This window comes from Thermothelomyces heterothallicus, assembly GCF_042370625.1.
Source record: "Thermothelomyces heterothallicus CBS 202.75 unplaced genomic scaffold P884_scaffold_11, whole genome shotgun sequence".
NCBI classification, from domain to species: Eukaryota; Fungi; Ascomycota; class Sordariomycetes; order Sordariales; family Chaetomiaceae; genus Thermothelomyces; species Thermothelomyces heterothallicus.
This window is the reverse complement of record NW_027192572.1, coordinates 190,686-210,832: the sequence shown is the minus strand read 5'-3', so window position 1 is coordinate 210,832 and position 20,147 is coordinate 190,686. Positions and strand designations below refer to the sequence as shown.

The following is a 20,147-nucleotide window of genomic DNA, read 5'->3' as shown; positions in this document are numbered from 1 at the left end:
GGTTAGTCCTTACTAGGACTCTTCTTCTATAGGTTAGTCTATACTAAGTTAATACCTATTATTAGTATATCCCTATCTATATCCTTCTCTCTCTATAGCTCGAATATTGCCTATTATCTTTATATCTACTAGTATCTCTTACCTAGGCAGAGGGCCTTAAGGTCTATTATAATTTTATAATATCTCTTTACTACTACTATATAGTTATCTTAGGGAATTCCTTATCTAATAGCTATATACTTAAGCCTTAGGGAGAGATATTACTATAGTTTAATTAGATATATCTTATCATTCTAAAGAAGACTACCTACCTTTAAGAGTTTCGCCTTAAACTAAATAATAAAGGTAGAGAACGGCTTATTATCTCTCTATTATAAGAACTCGAGCTCCGATAGGGCGACTATCTTCTTATAGAGGTTAGAAAAGACACTCTTAAGGTATTAGAGGAACTAGGCTAGGTTATACCTAGTCTTTAGGCCTATAGATTCGTAATAAGCTATAACCTAAGTCTAAACCTATTATATTAGGTTTCCCTAGATAAAAACCTATTAGTTATAGTTAGAACTAATAAAGTCTCTATTTACTATAAGGATATATTCTATTATACTCTTCTAGGCTATAAAAAGTTCCTTCTTGCTATCGAAAGGTTCCCCGGTTAGGAGTCGTTTCCTTTGAGGCCGCTATCTCTCTAGGGATATCCCGACCGAGTCAGGGGTTGGTGTAGGTTGAGTCCGAGACGCCTAGAGAGAGTCGATTATAGCGTTCTACTATGCTACCGTCACTTAGAGGGAGTATACGAGTTCCTATAACTCTGCCAAGCTCGAAGGCGTATATACTCTAGATTCTGTTATAACTAAGTCATTAGTCATTTGTTTAGGAGGGTTGCTATTAAAAGAAGGTAGTTAAAATGTAATATACTAGCCTTATAGCAACTATAGATAAGCATATAATATTTTATTTAACTACCTTAAGGGAAGAAAGAGGAGAAAGTAAGTATAGGTGCTAAAAGGGGTTCTATTTCCTAATATAGGGGGTATATATATGCTCCGGTTAGGGCCTAGTTAGGTATTAGGTTAGAGCCTAACCGGGTCCTAAGCGCGTGCCCTACGAACGCCCTACGAACGTATGTAGGTCTAGTCCGAAACCAGGTATAGCCTGTTATCGATTAGCCTAGGTAGAGCCTGGGCCTGTGATAATCCCTCTAGATAGATAGTAAACTTGCCTAATCTTAATATCTTATTGCTTCTCCTACTACCGCTAGTAATATTATTATATTAGGGCAAGAATAGCCTCTTAGCCTACTACTAGATATACTAATCTCTTAACGCTTATATTTGCCCTTTTTAGTTTCCTAATAGATTTGCTATATATGCCTTTATATATATATCCTTGCTCCTCTATTACGAACATTACTATCTATTATTCTTAAGGTCTGGTAGTCTAGTTTAGACCTAGAGCTAAGCTCCTCCCTAATTAAGCCCCTAAAAATATAAACTAGTACTAGCCTCTCCTAGTAATAATTATATACCCCTAAGACTAAACCTCTATCTAGTCAGATAAAGAGAAGTATTAGCTTAAAGTGTCTAGTATATCTAGGTACTTGTAGATATAGTAGATAAGTCTAGCTTCCTAGATAGCGGTCGCGATAGATATAGGGACGGTGATAACGATACCCCTCTAGGCAGATATAAAAGAGTCTACCTATATAGAAAAAGATATCTAAACTTATAAGTAAAAGAAGAATTTTATTATCGTGTAAATAATGCTATAATAGTAGCCTATTACTATTATTGTTAATCTATTCTGTAAAAATTGTCTGCTGTCCTTGTTGTCCCTAGTACCTTTTAGATAGGTACCCCCTATTTATATCTAGTGTATATATAACTTGTTTGGAACCGGAAAAACGAATCTATAACCTGTGCCCCTCTGGTTATACTAAGAGGTTTCTACCCTAGTTTAATATTAGCCCTTAGCTAGTTCTATTATATTAGTCTTCTAATAAAGGTATATTTATACTTAGTAATAAAATAACCTTTCTATCTATACTAGATATATACTCTAGCTACTTATTATATTATATATAGGACAGAGGTTTTTATCTGGCCTATTAGGCACGGTTTCCTTTGTATATAACTAGAGAGGCTCCGGTATACTTATTAGCATAGCGGTATAGGACTAATAATAATATTATATTATATATACCTCCTAGCTAACCTATTTTACCTATAGAGTATCTCTTCTATATCCTTTTAATTAGTCCTTATTAGGACCCTTCTTCTATAGGTTAGTTTATACTAAGTTAATATTAATTATTAGTATATCCCTATCTATATCCTTCTCTCTTTATAGCTTAGACATTACCTATTATCTTTATATCTATTAGTATTTATTACCTAGGTAGAGAGCCTTAAGGTCTATTACAATTTTATAGTATCTCTTTATTATTACTACATAATTATCCTAGAGAATTCCCTATCTAATAGCTATATACTTAAGTCTTAGAGAGAGGTATTATTATAATTTAATTAGGTATATCTTATTATTCTAAAGGAGACTACCTACCTTCGAGAGTTTTACCTTAAATTAGATAATAAAGGTAGAGAATAGCTTATTATCTCTTTATTATAAGAACTTAAGCTCCGATAGGGCTATTATCTTCTTATAAGGGTTAGAAAAGACACTCTTAAGGTATTAGAGAAACTAAGCCAGGTTATATCTAATCTTTAGGCCTATAGATTCGTAGTATACTATAACCTAGGTCTAAACCTATTATATTAGGTTTCCCTAGATAAAAACCTACTAATTATAGTTAGAACTAATAAAGTCCTTATCTACTATAAGGATATATTTTATTATACTCTTCTAAGCTATAAAAAGTTCCTTCTTACTATTAAAAGGTTCCCTAGTTAGGAGGCGCTTCCTTTAAAGCTACTATCTTTCTAGGGATATCCTAACTAAGTCAGGGGTTAGTATAGGTTAAGTCTAAGATACCTAGAAGGAGTCAATTATAGTATTCTACTATATTACTATCGCTTAGAGGGAGTAGATAAGTTCCTATAACTCTATTAAGCTCGAGGGTATATATATCCTAGATTCTATTATAACTAAGTTGCTAATCGTTTACTTAGGAGGGTTACTATTAAAAGAAGGTAGTTAAAATGTAATATACTAGCCTTATAGTAACTATAGATAAGTATATAATATTCTATTTAATTACCTTAAGGAAAGGAAGAAGAGAAAGTAAGTATAGGGGCCAAAGGGGGTTCTACTTCTTATATAGGAGGTGTATATATGCTCCGGTTAGGGCCTGGTTAGGTACCGGGTTAGGGCCTAACCGGGTCCTAAGCGCGTACCCCACGAACGCCCTACGAATGTATATAGGTCTGGTCTGAAACTAGGTATAGCCTGTTATTAACTAGCCTAGGTAGAGCCTAGGCCTATAATAATAACCTATCTAAGATATAGTAATTTATAGTTACTAAGTTATAATAAAAAATATAGGTAGCTAGGAAATATAGTAGGGACTTAAGAGTTTTAACTACTTATTATATTAAGTTACTATTATAAAGGTTAATAAATACTATTTTTAGTTAGCTAGATTACTAGGTATTTTAGAGTATAAAGGCTCTCTTATTATACTTTTATCTCTAGAGTAATATTAATATAAACTATATAGGCCTTGTTCCTATAATTAGTTATATATATTAGAATATCTCTTTAAACGTTTAATTAGGTAGGTATTCTTCTAGATCTTTACCAATTTTTCCTTCCTATTAAAGTACTATAATTTAACCTATAATATAACCCTAAATATATAGGACACGACCTGTCACCGTTCTCCCCCTTTCTATTTAACCTCTTATCTTTTAAAGGAAGCCTATTTCGCCAAACGCTAGTTGTGGCACAGGAAGATGGTAGTTAGCGAGCACGTCTGAACTGTATAGGGGTACTGTAACGTACCTAAGTTAGGGAACGCACCAGGGCCGGTCCCACCTTTCCTTTGCCCCTAGCCCCTGCAGCCCTGCAGCTGGTCTTATCGAACCGAGTCCAGGCCCCTGAGCAACGACCCACTACAATGCCAAGGAGGCACAGTATCATGTTATACTGTTGCCCGTCTTCTCGCAAGTACGCATCTCCTGTGAAGTTAGGCCAGCCTACATCATTTCTTTAATTTAATCCCGCGCGGCCGAACACGATGACCAACCTCGCTATCTACGCCACAACTACTTTGTAATGCAATGTAGACTCGGCTTTTGGTCATCCTGCATGTAATGTATCTACGTATGCACGTACATATGTAATTACCGTCCCACTCTACCGCAAAATTGCCTGCCTTCCAGTCGTGCCACTTTCCCATGATATGGGGCAGTGGCTGGTGGCTTGTTGTTCGCGGGGGGGCCGCGGGGGGGGGGGGGGGGAAGGGGTATCCTAGTGGGCCTTTGACTTCGCTGACTTGGCACGATGGGCATATCTTGCCGTGATGATGTGATGGCAGATGTCCAGGGACTCTTTCAATAATAATACAAGTCTTCCAGAGCATTTGCTCAAGCATTATTTGATGGGGGAATACAAAAGCCGATTGTTGCAGATGACCAAGCGATTGAGGACTGGAGGTTACGGAGGGAAGAGAAACGACAGTCCGAAGTCCTTCGCTGGTGTCTGTGCCTAAAGCGTCTACGCTATCTGTGGCCGGTGGGAAAGCAAACGCTACGAGGAGCGCTCAGCAGCGTTGATAGATTAGGTAGTTCATGGGTATTAGCGTCTTTTGTACTTGTAGTGTAGAGGGCCAACACGATGCCGAGACTTGGCCGGCATGACACCCCCCCTCCCCCCACAAAATGAGTGACTTAGGCAAGGAGCACTACCGCCCATCCGATGACAGCAGTCAACACCACGCTGCCGGTCAAACCCAACGCAGCCGCCCCGCTGCTCGGCCCATCCTCCTCAGTCTTGTCGCAAAGGCCCGTGCCGTTCAGAGCTGCCTGAGGGACATACACTTTCGGCTCGCCCTTGTTCATGTACATGGTGACATTGCCCGAGATGTCCGCCGTGTTGGTCTTGCAAGTCAAGACCTCGACAACTTTCTCATTCTTCTGAAAACCGCCAACACTTATTTGGTAACTTCCGCCTTGGCTGCTCTTGTTGTTGATGCAAAACACCACCTGGCTGCCGTCCGGGCCCTTTCGCAGACAGAGGTGGTTCACATCGGCCCAGAGCGTCTCCGAGGGCGTCAAGACATAATCCGACGACAACTTGATGGCATTGTTGCGCACTTTGTTTAGTGTCGCCGTGAGGACGTAGAGAGGCGATTCCTTGTTGTACTCGGATGACCAGAGGGGCTCACGGTTGAAGGGGGTGCCGTTGCCCTTGAAGTGCTGTTCCTGGCCCTGGTAGACTGCGAGCAATCAGCCGCACTGCCGATAAGACGAGTTCTAAATGGGCATAGTTACCTGTGGGAATGCCATCGTTGAGGAGAATGTACGTCATGCCATTCTTGGCGAGCGCCATGTCGTCGTTGCGGTTGGCGAACCGGGGCATGTCGTGGTTCTCGAGGAAACTTCCTAGAGCAGCGGTGTCGTTGCAGCTGGAAGCCGCTTCATTGCGCATCTCGGCAACATCAGCCATAGATCCACCGTTGAAAGCCTCGTTGAGCTGGTAGTACTCGAGGTAGTTGGGCATGCCCGGGAGCAAGCCGAGGGACTGATAGCGGCACATGTCCTCGGGCACCCCGGTGAGAACCTCGCCGAAAGCGAAGACGCCAGACGCCTCGACAAATCCGGGGAGGAACCCGTCGTTAACATGCTTCGCAGCGTCGATACGGATGCCGTCGATCGAGTAGTTGGCGACAAGCTCCTTAACCCACCTGCCCAGCTCATCCGACACCGGCTTAGTCTCGGTGGCCAGATCGGCCAGGGCAACGCCGTACGGGTACAACCAGCAGTTCTGATAGTCGGTCGCGTTCTCCCACTGGGTCACGTTGCAGTAAGGGTGGAAGTACTTCTTATCGTTAAACGGATTGAACTTGGAATAGTCGATCTTGGGCGGGACGACGTTGTCGAAAGCCTGGGCCATGTTGTTGACCACAACGTCAACCATGAGCAGCATGTCACGCTTGTGGAGCTCGGCCACCAGGTCCTCAAAATCCTGTTTCGTACCAAAACGATCGTTCAGGGCGTAGTTGTCGACCGACCAATAGCCATGGTACGCGTCGCCGACGGAGGTATGCTCCTCTATGTTCTTCACGATGGGGCTGATCTGGATGGCGGTAAAGCCCATGTCTGCCTCGCGCGATTCCGGTTAGGCTGCCAACAAGCTCCTTGGATGGGAGGTAGTCATTCACGACATGCTCACCCTGAATGTAGTCCAGTTTGTTCAGGAGGCCCTTCCAGGTGCCGCCGCAGAACCGTGAGACATCGCAGGACGCATCCGTGGAACCGTCAGTGCGAGCAAACCGGTCAATCATGACCTGATAGATGGATCGGGACTTCCATTCGGTTATGTTGGCTGCTGAACCCAAGCCGGCGAAGGCCAGCGCCGCGGCCACCGCGGTACTGATGATGGATGTCCGCATGTTCGCAGCGACTAAACACTAGTATAAAACGCAAGCCCGTTTCCGGCTGCGCGCGGGGGGTACTCGAGTAGATAACGTTCCTACTTCTAAGCCGGTCCAAAGACCTTCGGAAGGACCGGTCTTATGGGCTGTCGATCGTCCCAAGGAGTGACTGTGGTCGGATGCTCACAACAGGTCTTCTCGCGTACCCTGCTGCATCAACAAATTACGCAGCACGGCAGCAAGAGACGACATAAACAGACTAGAACGAGTGTAAGTGAAGTGCTAAGGAGATGACGTTGAAACGAGTGTAACCAAAGGTCGAACGTAAGGGTCGAGGTGCTTGCTGCAGGAGAGACGTTAGTTCGTTTCCCGCAAGCTAAGGGAGAGAATGCAGGGCAGACACCAACCGGTTGGAATAGCGCCAGTGATGGTAACTAAAGGCCTGGGTGTCCATCCTGCCGCACCAGTGTACTGTACGGCCCAAGGGGGAACACGCGGGCCGGGGGCCACTGCGTGTGACCCGCGGCTCGGTATCAAAACGCTCCTGAAGGGATTTCCCTGTTGAGATAACAGCGGTTTTTTTTCTCCTCTCTTAGGCGTATACTCCGAACAGTGTCGAACCACCCACTCATGCACGAAGCCACTCATGTTATTGGCGTATCCGTACGGAGTACAGTCCTTCGTAAACGATGGCTGAAGCGTGCCATCGCAAAGGCGGAAGTGGAGACCAGGTACTGCTCGTTCAACCTGCCCGGGGATGCCGGACCACTCTGAGTCGCGTTTGCGGTGTGTGCTCCGGCCATGTATCTAACCATCCTTGTCAGTCTGAAGCCTGGATCGGTTTGGAATCGGACAGAGAACAGCCCGAGGTCGAGAATACGAAAGAGAACGTGCTAGGGTGCAGTTTTCGAAAAAGGGAACACAACCCAGGCCTCGGTAAAGCGTTGGCATGGCCGCAGCCAGTGTTAACAAGTGCTCAGGCCTACTGTGCAGGAGGATTGCCATCGGAGGTCACACTCGGCGTTTTCGAGGCAACGACTTGTAGCAGGTTGTCAGCTCTCTATCTTCGAATCCCGGGTCCTCGGTAGGGTAAGGGCTCTTTCTACGGGAGACCCACTTAACGTTATCGCGTGGGCATTGTGGGGCTTTCAGCGCTTCCGAAAAAAATCTGGCCAATGTGGGGCCATTTCAACGCACTGCATTGCACCACCCACAGGCACAACGGGCAAACGACAGACCACGAAAAAATTATGCCCCTTCCTTGACAACAACGAGGACCTGGCAACCCCGGTCTCGGCGTGAATTTGAGAGATTCCCGACGACGTATCCGACCAGCGAAGATGGGATAACTAATGGCTGACAGGATCGAAGTTGAGCTTCCCCCACCTTGCAAGGGACCAAGCGCCGTCACCCATGATGTTGTGGGAATCGCTCGGGAGATGGGCAGCAATCATTGTTAGCGATCAACGATCGCGCCGTTCCTGACCGAAGCCGATCGACCATTTCGCGTTCGCTGTCGGAATGCAACTTTCTCAGCCCGGGTGCTTGGGTACCTGAAGGGGAGCCTCGTATCGAGCAGAGCCCCATCCTAAAGTGGAGCCATGTCAACGCGAAACGGACTCCGGATCCGTACATTCCCTTACAAGTACACAGTACGCTACCGATGATGTCCCGCAATGGGGAACATGCGGCGAAAGAAGGAGAGCCCCTCCCCACCTCAAACGCAGGTTTTGCTCGACCCTGAGTAGCCAACAAGTGCTGCCGGGTAGGTCGGATTTACTCCCGCGCTCAAACGCACTTGGTTTCGACGTGATCCCTGCCAGACTTCCTGGAACGAAAGGACTGGTTTACTTCCCGGGCGACGTACATTACACAGTACACGGCACACTACGCTGAGCGCGGCATAGTAGAGCCGCTTGTGGCAAACGGTGATGGATAACTACATGGGGAGGCAGTAGGACGAGAGCTCAAGGAACGCCTTGGCCACGAACCCCACTCCCAGGAAGAGCGTTTCTGCCGGCTTCCGGCTGTGCTGAATCTCATTGGGAACAGGAGCGCATCGTACCCAGCTGGCGCACCGCCCGGAGAATGGACCGATACCAATTCGGCCAAGAGATACACCATGCTGACATGCTCCGCCATGGGCTCTCTCCTTCTGTGACCCGAGCGGGTCGAGAACCTCCTGGATGGACCTCCGCCCTTGATACCTCCAGGCTCCCAGTTCAGAATCTCGTTTATCTGCTCCCTCCTGGACGGGCAAGTGCCCGTGCTGGAGTTTTGGAACAAGGGGCTTTCTCTCGTTGGATGCCAGCTCCTTTCGAACCTGAGGTGTACCTTTTTCCTCATCCACCTCATGGCATCGCCTCTCTTTTGCTCCTTCGTGTTACGCTTTGCAGTGTAGTGTGTCGTTGTCTGTCGTTTGTATCTTCTGTTGTCTCTCGTTTGCTTCGTCGTATTATCTATCACCCTCCATGACAGACGGGCGACAGTGACGATGACTCGTCCCTCCGTCCTCACTGGCACGCTCCTTCTCACGGTTCTTTCCCTTCCGACTTTCGTTTCCGGCCGCAAGTTCGACGCCAGCCTGATAGACTACAATCTTAATAGAAACCGGTCAGCCACAAGCCCTTACGACTACTGGGGATCGCGTCAGGATGATGAACCCGACTTCAAGTATGCTCCGTCTCCGGAAAACTGGCGGATGCCATTCTATACTATCTTCCTGGATCGTTTTGTCAATGGCGACCCATCAAACGATGACATCTATTCCACTCCTTACGAAACCGACATGATGAGCACCCAGCTCCGGTTCGGCGGCGATCTCGAAGGCCTCAGAGATTCGCTAGACTATATCACTGGCATGGGAATCAAGGTACCGGGCACCGTTGAGGTCCCTCGATACCACAGGTAGCTTGTTCTGACGGGAAAGTAGGGTCTGTACATCGCAGGTTCTCCTTTCGTCAACCTTCCGTGGGGTGCAGACTCGTACTCGGTATGTCTTTAAGAACAACAACACATCGAATTCCTCTCCGTGCTGACGGCGAGATCTAGCCCATCGACCTGACCACGCTCGATAAGCACTTCGGCACCATCAAGACATGGCAACAGGTCATTGACGAAATCCATGCCCGCGGCATGTGGGTCGTGATGGACAACACTATGGCTACGTAAATATGCAATGTGCTGCTTCTCTCGCGGCCGGCGGGACGGCTAACCCTAGGACAGGTTGGGCGACCTGATCGGGTTCGAGGGCTACCTGAACGAAAGCACCCCGTTCCGTACCGAAGAACATAAAGTTCTCTGGAAGGATCCGGAAAGGCGCTACTACGATTTCGATATCGGCAACGAGTACAACGAGACGTGCAACTATCCCCAGTTCTGGCTGGAGGACGGGACTCGAATTGACCCGCCAGGGCTCAAAGGTTGCTATGACAGCGATTTCGACCAGTATGGCGATATCGAGGCCTTCGGCGTGTACCCCGACTGGCAGCGCCAACTCGCCAAATTCGCATCCGTCCAAGACCGCCTCCGCGAATGGGAGCCTTCGGTAGCTGCTCGCCTCCAACGCTTCTCGTGCATGGCCATCCGGATGTTGGATGTCGACGGTTTCCGTATTGACAAGGCCGTTCAAGTCACTGTTGACGCGCAGGCCGCGTTCAGTTCTGCGATGCGCAAATGTGCGAGTGAGGTTGGCAAGAAGAACTTTGTCATCTTTGGAGAAATTACCAGCGGCAACGACCTTGGATCCATCTATCTCGGGCGCGGCCGGGAACCCAAGGCGGCAAAGGAACTGGAGAAACCCGACAATGCCATCGCCCTTCAACCATCCAGTTCCGACTCCTCTCGTTTCTTCATCCGCGAGGCCGGGAACAGCGCGCTCGATGCCGGCGCCTTCCACTACTCGATATACCGCTTCTTGACCCGCTTCCTCGGCTTGAGCGGCAATCTTGAGGCTGGATACGACTTGCCGTTGGATTGGGTGGACGCCTGGAACCATATGGTCATCACCAACGACTTTTTCAACCCTAACAACAACAAGTTCGACCCGCGCCATCTGTACGGTGTGACCAACCAGGATGTTTTTCGCTGGCCCGCCATCAAACTTGGGGTCGAGCGCATGCTCCTGGGCTATTTCGTCACCACCCTCCTCATGCCCGGCGCCCCGCTGGTATATTACGGCGAGGAGCAAGCACTGTATGCGTTGGACGGAACCGCTTCCAACTACGTTTATGGTCGGCAAGCGTTCGCCCCGTCCCCGGCGTGGCAAGCTCACGGGTGTTTCCAGCTTACGATCGGCCAGTATATCGGCTGGCCCATTGAACAAGGGCGCCATGGGTGCACAGATCCCGGTGTCTCCCGCGATCATCGGGATCCATCAGCGCCTCTTCGCAACATCTTCCGGCACATGTTTGCTCTCCGCGACTCTTTTCCAGTGCTTGAGCATGGCTGGTTTCTCCAGACGCTCTCCAAGCGCACCGAATTCATCACGCTCAATGGCAGTACAACCCCGACAGAGTTCGGCATCTGGAGCGTGGTTCGCGACATGTATCACCCGCTACAGAACGAGACCGAAACGCCAGTGTGGCTGGTATACCACAACCGTGAAAAGTCTACTTCGTACACATTTGCATGCGACGACGTGAATGACGCCTTCGTCTCGCCTTTCGACGAGGGTACCGAAGTCAAGGACCTCTTCAGCAACGGGAAGTCCATTCGACTAGAGGCTTCTCCGCGGAAAAACAACTTCACGGGAACTGGCAAGAGCGCCGGTTGTCTCTCCAGCATTGACCTCGAGCCCTTTGAGTTCCGGGCATACGTGCCGGCCGGGGAATGGGTGGCACCGGGCCCCATGATTACGAAGTTCGCACCTGGTCATGATGTGTCTCTCGATTCGACGGATGCAAATGGCGAGATCGACGGCATTGTCATCGAGTATAACGTTGAGATGGATTGCGATTCCTTCAGGGATGCTATGACCGCGGTGGTCACCACGGACGGCGCGCACAACGCTACCAAGCTCACCTTCCAGTCGCCGAAATGCAGCAGTATCACGCCGGAGAAACGGTTTGGCTACACAGGAGAGATTCAGTCTAGCTGGAGGTTGGAGACGAGCTTGAGGAACGTGCCAGATGGCGTCATCCAGATCACCATCGACAAAGCTCTCACCAAGGGCGGCGTTTCCACGAACACCACCGACCGTTTTCTCATTCGCTTCGGCAGAATCAACAACCCCGTAGTCTTCCCGTCTCTGGCCAACTATTCGCGAACATTGCTGGCTGGCGAAGAAGGGGATAATGTGTACATCCAGCACAGCGCCCCTGGCGCCACTCATTGGCGGTACAGCACGAACTGGGCGTCAAGTTGGAGCGAATGGTTCCCATACGACTCCTCGGATACGAGGCCTGTGGTTCCCAAGTTGAAGTGGGATGGAACGGACCTGCAGAAATGGACGGGTACGCATATCCAGGTCCAGTACTACAGTAAGCCGCTCGGTTCCTCGGCCTTCATCCAACACGCCGATAGCAACGACGTTCAGTGGGAGAGATCACTCCCCCATATTCGAATCCATGGCCCGTATAACAAATGGGGATACGATTCCGGTTTGCCTGGATCCATGGACCTCATCCATCACCACACCTGGTCTTTGCACTTCATGTACGAGTGGCCAGCCAACTTTCAGCTCAACGTCTGGGGCATCAATCCGGACAAGCAGCCCGACGTCACCGCCATTTTCGGAGATATCGACGGAGACGGGGTGGTCGATCGTCTGCCTCCCAGCAGTCTAGCGAAGAACGTCATCAACATTACGAAACCGCCACCCATGCCGGCGCTCGCTTACAAGCTCGTTTTCGACGATTCGGCCTTCAAGTTCAGGTATGAGCCTGCAGGCAATATGGGCCTCCAGATCGTGATTTTCGTCTTGCTCGCCGTCCTGCCAGTCATCTTCGCCGTGCTAGCCGGGTGGATTTATGTTCGCAGCTTCTACCAAGTCAAGGTCAATAAGTCGGGTTTCACTCGCAAGGGATGGATGCCCCTGGGGCTCAGCAGCATCTCCATGCTTGACCTCAAATCATTCGGCAAAGGCAGCGTCGAAATGAAAGCCATGACTCCGCCGCCGGCCCAGAGCGCCGCCGCCGCCCCTGTTGGTGCCACCGGCAGCCGCCGCACCGTGCTCATCGCTACCATGGAGTACAACATTGACGACTTCGGTATCAAGATCAAGATTGGTGGCCTAGGCGTCATGGCCCAGCTGATGGGAAGCGCGCTCTCTCATGTCGACCTCATCTGGGTTGTTCCCATGGTGGGCGATGTTGACTACCCGACTGACCGCATGACCCGGGCAGAATCCATGTTCGTGAACGTCATGGGGCAGCCCTACGAGATAGAGGTCTACTACTACACGACCAAAAACATCACCTACGTCCTCCTCGATGCCCCGATCTTTCGCAAGCAGACCAAGGCGAACCCGTACATCGCTCGCATGGACGACATCGAGAGCGCCATTCTGTACTCCGCATGGAACAGCTGCATCGCCGAGACGATCCGTCGGTTCCCGGTCGATATTTATCATATCAACGACTATCACGGTGCTGCCGCTCCACTTTATCTCCTCCCGCGGACCATTCCCTGCTGTCTCTCTCTTCACAACGCCGAATTCCAAGGTCTGTGGCCGATGCGAACGCCGGAAGAGCAGAAAGAGGTCTGTGACGTCTTCAACCTGTCGCCGGAAATAGTCAAGGAATACGTACAATACGGCTCAGTCTTCAACTTGCTCCACGCCGGTGCCAGTTACCTCCGAATCCATCAGCGGGGCTTCGGCGCAGTGGGCGTGTCCAAGAAGTACGGTGACCGCTCCCTTGCACGGTACCCAATCTTCTGGAGCTTGAAGAACATCGGCCAGCTCCCGAACCCCGACCCGTCTGACACGGCCGAATGGGATCCTACCAAGGACGTCTCGAAGCAATCCAAGGACATTGAGATCGACCATGCTTTTGAGGAGAAGAGGGCCGACCTCAGACGTCAGGCACAAGAATGGGCCGGCCTGGAAGTTGACCCTACCGCAGAGTTGTTTGTTTTCGTCGGTCGCTGGAGTTTGCAGAAGGGCGTGGATCTCATCGCCGACATCTTCCCCAGCATTCTGGAGAAGTACCCCAAGACGCAGCTCATTTGCGTCGGCCCGGTTATCGATCTCTACGGTCGGTTTGCGGCCCTGAAGCTCCAAAAGCTGATGGAGAAGTACCCCAAGCGCGTGTTTAGCAAGCCCGAGTTCACCCAGTTGCCGCCGTATGTCTTCAGCGGCGCAGAGTTCGCTCTCATTCCTTCGCGGGACGAACCTTTCGGTCTGGTCGCTGTTGAGTTCGGTCGCAAGGGCGCGCTGGGCGTTGGCGCACGCGTTGGAGGCCTCGGCCAGATGCCCGGCTTCTGGTACACTGTTGAGTCCATGACGCCGTCCCATCTGCTGCAGCAGTTCAAGCAGGCCATTGTGTCAGCTTTGGAATGCAAGCCTTCCAAGCGCGCCCTCATGCGCGCCTGGAGCGCCAAGCAACGCTTCCCTGTCGCGCAATGGGTCAAGCAGCTGGATGAACTGTACAGCGAGTCTATCCGGATCCACCACAAAGAAGCGAGAAAGAAGAAGCTCGAGGCACTCAGTCCTAGCAGCCCAAATCCGTCGCGGCCGCCGTCCCGGCTGTCATCCCGGCCCCCTTCCCCAACGAGCACGGCCACGTACGTTGACCATGGGTCCTCTGTACTTAGCCCAGGGCCAGAGACACATCTTATGCCACCACACTCGTCCGCCTTGCCGGCACCAAGGGCAATGTTGAGCCCAGACCTACCAAGTCCCTCGGCTCCGTGGGTAGCAGGCACGGCTCCCAATTCGCCCCGTGATTCCGCCGCAAGCTCCATTGCAGGAAGCATCTACGGGAATGCCACGGCAAGGGAAAGCACCATGAGTGTCGACAGCTTCGGTGTTCGGGCACAAAAGGATGGCATGGACTCGCCCACTTTGACTCCCAACTTCGGGCTGGCCCCCCCTCGAGCCACTTTCGGACAGAGCAACCGCAACAGCAGTCTTCTCAGTCTCCCCGACGTCGTCGGCGATAGACACGACCTGAAGCTGCAGCAGGTTGACCAATTCTTTAACGACTCCAATGGCGAGTACTATGCCATGTTTGAGGAGATGCTGGAGTCTCTGACCGCGTCCAACTCGGCCAACGAGCTGTGCATCGAGGCGTTCATCAAGAAGAGCGAGAAAGAATGGTTCGCCAGATACCGGGATGCCAAGCTGGGCAGGCACTCCAGGATCGGAAGCCCAGCGAACAGTAGGCCGGCGTCAAGACAAGGCTCAGGGAGGAACGAGTCTGTTGTCAGCCGCGGCCGCCAACGCCACCGGAGCATAACGCCGAGCAGCCTCGCCAGGTCCGCCTTCGATGTCTCGCCCCCGCCGAACGACGTAGACGACGAGTTCCTGCTGGGCGACGGCTACCAACCCCCAACCGGATTGAAGAAGTAAGTCCCGAGCCTCGAGGATGGGCTCTCTAGTCTTGTTGTCGTTGCGTAAACGTGCTGACCATGGATCAGGATCCTCTCCATCCGTCTTGGCGACTGGCCGCTCTACTCCTTCCTCCTCGCTCTTTGTCAAATCATCTCGGTCAGCTCGTATCAAATCGTCCTCCTCACGGGCGAGACAACCCAAACACCGGAGAAGCTCTACATGGTCGCGGCCACGTACATAGGAACCTCGCTGCTCTGGTGGGCGATGGAGCGGAACTTCAAGTCCGTCTACCCTCTGTCTCTACCGTGGTTCTTCTTCGGCTTCGCCTTCCTGCTGATCGGCATCGCGCCCTTCATCCCCGACTGGCGCGTAGCCAACAAGATCGAGGACGCTGCCACCTGCTTCTACGCCGCCGGTGCCAGCAGCGGTGCGCTGTCGTTTGCCCTAAACTTTGGCGACGAAGGTATGGCTCCCTTGCCCCGATCCCGCCTGCCTCCTTCCCCTTTCTTCTCCCCTCCCCCCCCCCCCCCCCGTGTATGCAGGCAGATGCTGACAGGTGAAACAAGGCGGTGCGCCCACCAAGCAATGGATCACGCGCGCTCTGGTCGTTTCGGGCTTCGCCCAGGTCTACAGCATCGGTCTCTGGTACTGGGGCTCCATAGTAGCCGACACAGACCCGACGGCGACCGTCTTTGTCGGCACCTCCAAGGTACCGCAGGCAGTCGTCGTAGGCGTGCCCATTTGCCTCCTGTGCTGGGCCATCGGCGTCGTGCTCTACCTCGGGCTGCCCGACTTCTACCGCCAGACCCCCGCCACCATCCCGGGCTTCTACATTTCGCTGTATCGCCGCAAGGTCGTGCCGTGGTTCTTCGTCATGATCATCCTGCAGAACTACTGGCTCTCGGCGCCCTACGGCCGCAGCTGGCAGTTCCTGTTCAACACGCAGCACGTTCCCGGCTGGGGCATCTTCCTCCTCGCGCTTGGCTTCTACTGTGGGCTGTGGGCGCTGGTGCTGTACGCATTCTCGTACTTCTCGGATGAGCACACCTGGCTGTTGCCCATCTTCGCCATCGGCCTGTGCGCCCCGCGCTGGGCCCAGGAATTCTGGGGCACCAGCGGCCTCGGCTGGTACCTGCCGTGGGCCGGCGGCCCCGTGGGGTCGACGATCCTGTCGAGGTGCCTCTGGCTGTGGCTAGGTCTGCTAGACAACATCCAGGGCGTCGGAATCGGCATGCTGTTGCTGGCTACGCTGACCCGGCATCACGTGTTGACCGTCTTGATCGGGGCGCAGGTGGTGGGAAGCGTGTTCACTATGCTGGCGCGCGCGACAAGTCCGAATGCTCTCTCGCCGAACACGACGTTCCCGGATTTCTCTCAGGGTGTCATGCCGGGGATTGCGAGCCCGTTCTTCTGGGTTTGCTTGATCTTCCAGCTGATCATCCCCATCGGCTTCTTCAAATTCTTCCGGAAGGAGCAGGTTTCCAAGCCTTAATTAGTCCTCGTTTGGGTGGCGTCCTGGGGCGGTTGGTTGACTTGATAGACTGTTTAGCGCTTGTATGTACGTACATATATAGAGACGATGGTATATTAGGTAGCAAGCACGTCTTGGCGTCTTTGAACGGAATATATATACAACTTAATGATTGGTTCTATAATTATACCTCCATCTCTCCCCTTGATTGCCATTACCGGCCAGTGAGGGTATGTATGGATGACATTGAGCTATTGATTTGTGCCCACAGAGAAAAGGATTAATCGGCTGGCACAGTACACACAAGTACACGTAACAAACCTAACAACTTCAGACTAGCAGCTAGAAGGTTGCAATATTTCAAGATTCCTAGGACTTCGGATTATGTTGGTTTGAGCCTCATCCATGTGTTCAAGAGGCATCTTTGAGCCAGTATGACACTACGACTACGTATGTATGTGCTGTACAATATTAATTACAGGTTGTAATAATTATTGACCGGAAAACGGACCCGTACCAAGGAGAGGATTTGAGTGAGACTGCTATTGACTAGCGGCGGAACTCATCATCCTCTCTCCCGAATTCGTCTCGGGAAGATGGGCAAATAGCTCGCAGCTTTCCCTTTAAGAGGGTTCTGGGCCCGGTACCGCAATAAAGGTAGCATTTTACCCGGCCGCACATTCCACAATCCTACTCCCAGGCTAAGTTTGTACCAGTTCCTCATATCACTGCCAAGATGGATAACAGATACGAAAATAGACATGGCGGGTCGTGCCTGTTCTTGGTTCGCCACTGTGTCCGAGTTGTCAGTCAGCACGCCCGTTCGCCTTAAGATGGCTCGTGTTGTTTTGCCCCCTCAAGAAATGTGTCACTTGGCCTGATAACTTCCTCGTTTTGTGGGAGATGGGATCTATTGGCTTGCGGCTGTGAGAGACAATAAAGATGCGCATTCGTCACGCCCTTGTCGGGATCGCTAGACTCTGCTGTCTCCTCGGGACTGCCTCGGGGGCCCAAATCAGTAGTAGGGACATGTTCTCGAGGCGGGTTGTCCCGCCGTCGCACACCCTTCACGAGAGACACGAGGCAGGCAACATTGAAGGATGGGTCAAGAGAGGACTCGCAGATGCCGAGTCCACCGTTCCGGTCAGGATCGGGCTGAAGCAGTCCAACGTGGACGCTGCGCATGACTTGCTGATGGACATGTAAGTCTGAACAGGGGACACCAAATGGCGTGATGGTGCACTTACATGAACATGATTAGCTCCGACCCACGTTCCCCAAACTACGGCAAACACCTCTCGAGGAGCGAAGTCGAAGATCTGTTCGCACCTCGGGAACGCTCGGTTGCCCAGGTCAAACGCTGGCTGGCCTCGGCAGGGGTTGATGAAGGAAGGATCTCGCAATCGGCCAACAAGCAGGTGAGCGAAAGTTGTTTACCGCCATATACTAATTATGGCCGGGAGTTTTGAGTGGGGAAGAAACACAAAGCAACGAGCTAAAGTAGCATGTCCGCGGCTGCCGGTACAGTGGATTCAGTTCGATGCTCCTGTCTACGAGCTCGAGAAATTGCTCCTCACAAGGTACCACATGTTCGAAAACCTCGAGACGGGTGTGCAGAACATTGCTTGTTCCGAGTAAGGCAAACCGCCCGTTCTCTCCCACCCACCCTTGAGCTAAGCAGGACCAACTGAATGGCCAGGTACCATGTTCCGCGCGAGGTGTCGCATCACATCGACTACATCACTCCTGGCATCAAGCTCATGGCCGGTGGGCGTGAGGAAAAAATGGTCAGGTGGAGGAAGGTGGACCGGCGTTCTCTCGTAGCGGGTCTGGCCAGCCAGGGCAGAGAGGGAGCCCATGGAATGGGTCATGGAGGAGGAGGAAGGGGAGGAGGAAGTAAGGAGAAGGACAAGGCGGGATTGCCGGACGATCCCGTCGTCGACGACAGCCCTTTCCGGGTGACCGGACCGTGCAGCGCCGAGATCACACCCAACTGTATTCGGGGTACGTTCATAAATCATTTCTCTGTTTTCTTGTTTGGATGTTTGGTACAGTTGTTGACCAACCAGGATAGCTCAATATCAACTCCCCAACGGTACACGAGCCGCGAGAGGCAACGAGCTCGGCATCTTCCAGGGACTGGGTCAGCATTACAGCCAGGAAGATCTCGACAACTACTGGAAATACGTTGCCCCGTGAGTGTTTCCCCTTTGCTTTCGACGCCTCGGCACGGCGGTAAGGTTGGTGATTGACCCAAAGCAGTTGGGTCCCCCGCGGTACGCACCCAGAACTCCGGTCAATCAACGGCGCCCTCGGCCCGGCCAACGACACACTCAGGGCCGGAGAGGAAGCGGATCTCGACTTCCAGATTGCCATTCCCCTGATATGGCCTCAGAGGACGGTCCTCTTCCAGACGGACGACGAGTGGTATCAGCAAGACCAGCAGCGCGCCGATACCAAGTACCCGGGCTTCTTTAACAGTACGTGCCATCAACTCTCTGTGTACTAAATGAGACAGGAGAGTGAAAGAACGAAGAGGCGGGAAGAGAAAACAAACAAAAAACAAAAGAAAAAGAAAAAGAAAAGGAAAAGGAAAAGGAAAAGGAAAAGAAACAAGAGAGTAAGAAAGCATGTATAATTATAACACTGACGTGGCCCAGCCTTCTTTGACGCGATCGACGGGTCCTACTGCCACATGACGGCATTCAACATGACGGGCAACTGCGTGACGGCGGAGTGCCGGGACCCGGAGTACCCGAACGCGAACGCGACGCCGGGGCAGGGCGGATACGCGGGGGCGCTGATGTGCGGGCGGCACCGGCCGACGAGCGTCGTGTCGGTCAGCTACAGCGGGACGGAGGACTCGTGGCCGGCCAGCTACACGCGGCGGCAGTGCCTCGAGGTGCTCAAGCTGGCCCTGCAGGGCGTCACCGTCGTCGAGTCGTCGGGCGACTTCGGCGTCGGCGGCCGCCGCTTCGACCCCCGCGGCGGCTGCCTCGGCCCGGACCGCGCCGTCTTCAGCCCCCGCGTCATGGCCAACTGCCCGTACGTGCTCAGCGTCGGGGCCACCGCGCTGGTCGAGCCCGAGCAGCAGCAGCAGCAGCAGCAGCATGCCGTCCGGGCCGGGACCGGCACCGGCACCGGCACCGGCACCGGCAACGGCAAGGAGCCGAGGCTGGTCGAGGTGGCGGCCCGGACGTTCGCCTCGGGCGGCGGCTTCTCCAACATCTTCGGGCGGCCCAAGTGGCAGGACAGGCACGTGAGGGAGTATCTGCGCAAGGCCAACCTGTCCGAGCTCGGGTACGACAACGCGGCCGGGGTCAGCTTCGACAGCCTGCGGCCGCCCCCGGCCAGCGGCAAGCTGTTCAACAGGCTCGGCAGGGGCTATCCCGACGTGGCCGCCGCCGGCCAGAACTTCCGCGTCGTCCTCAGGGGCTACCCGAACCGCATGCACGGCACCTCGGCTGCCGCGCCGGTCTGGGCCTCCATACTGACCCTCATCAATGAGGAGCGGCGGGCGGTGGGCAAGGGCCCCGTCGGCTTTGTGCACCAGGTCCTCGTGAGTCCCTAAACCTGCCCCTGCCCCTGCCCCCTTTTCTTTTTTCTTTTTTTCTCTTTTCTTTTTTTTT

The 20,147-nt window shown here is 52.2% G+C and overlaps 3 protein-coding genes across 3 annotated transcripts in view; 2 read left to right on the top strand and 1 right to left on the bottom strand.

The window, feature by feature from the left end:
* Nucleotides 1–4,847: 4,847 nt before the first annotated feature.
* On the bottom strand, nt 4,848–6,571 carry P884DRAFT_299729 (glycoside hydrolase family 13 protein; the record flags this gene model as incomplete). Its single annotated transcript, XM_069444703.1, has 3 exons — nt 4,848–5,395; nt 5,451–6,278; nt 6,352–6,571. 3 exons carry the CDS (start codon nt 6,569–6,571, stop codon nt 4,848–4,850), a joined length of 1,596 nt encoding a protein of 531 aa, XP_069297500.1.
* Nucleotides 6,572–8,672: 2,101 nt separating this feature from the next.
* P884DRAFT_20207 (glycosyltransferase family 5 protein) lies at nt 8,673–16,702 on the top strand. The gene is made up of 6 exons (XM_069438392.1): nt 8,673–9,425; nt 9,486–9,545; nt 9,605–9,720; nt 9,779–15,061; nt 15,134–15,510; nt 15,614–16,702. Exons 1-6 carry the CDS (start codon nt 9,048–9,050, stop codon nt 16,537–16,539), a joined length of 7,140 nt encoding a protein of 2,379 aa, XP_069297499.1. The 5' UTR covers nt 8,673–9,047; the 3' UTR covers nt 16,540–16,702.
* Nucleotides 16,703–17,457: 755 nt separating this feature from the next.
* Nucleotides 17,458–20,147, top strand: part of P884DRAFT_307132 (peptidase S8/S53 domain-containing protein) — a gene marked incomplete at both ends in the record, with an annotated part of 2,982 nt that continues 292 nt past the window's right edge. Inside the window, 7 exons of the mRNA XM_069445125.1 lie at nt 17,458–17,720; nt 17,780–17,936; nt 18,046–18,152; nt 18,218–18,522; nt 18,593–18,713; nt 18,781–18,998; nt 19,179–20,077. Coding sequence (XP_069297498.1) covers nt 17,461–17,720; nt 17,780–17,936; nt 18,046–18,152; nt 18,218–18,522; nt 18,593–18,713; nt 18,781–18,998; nt 19,179–20,077 — 2,067 coding nt within the window. The remainder of the gene's footprint in view (nt 17,721–17,779; nt 17,937–18,045; nt 18,153–18,217; nt 18,523–18,592; nt 18,714–18,780; nt 18,999–19,178; nt 20,078–20,147) is intronic.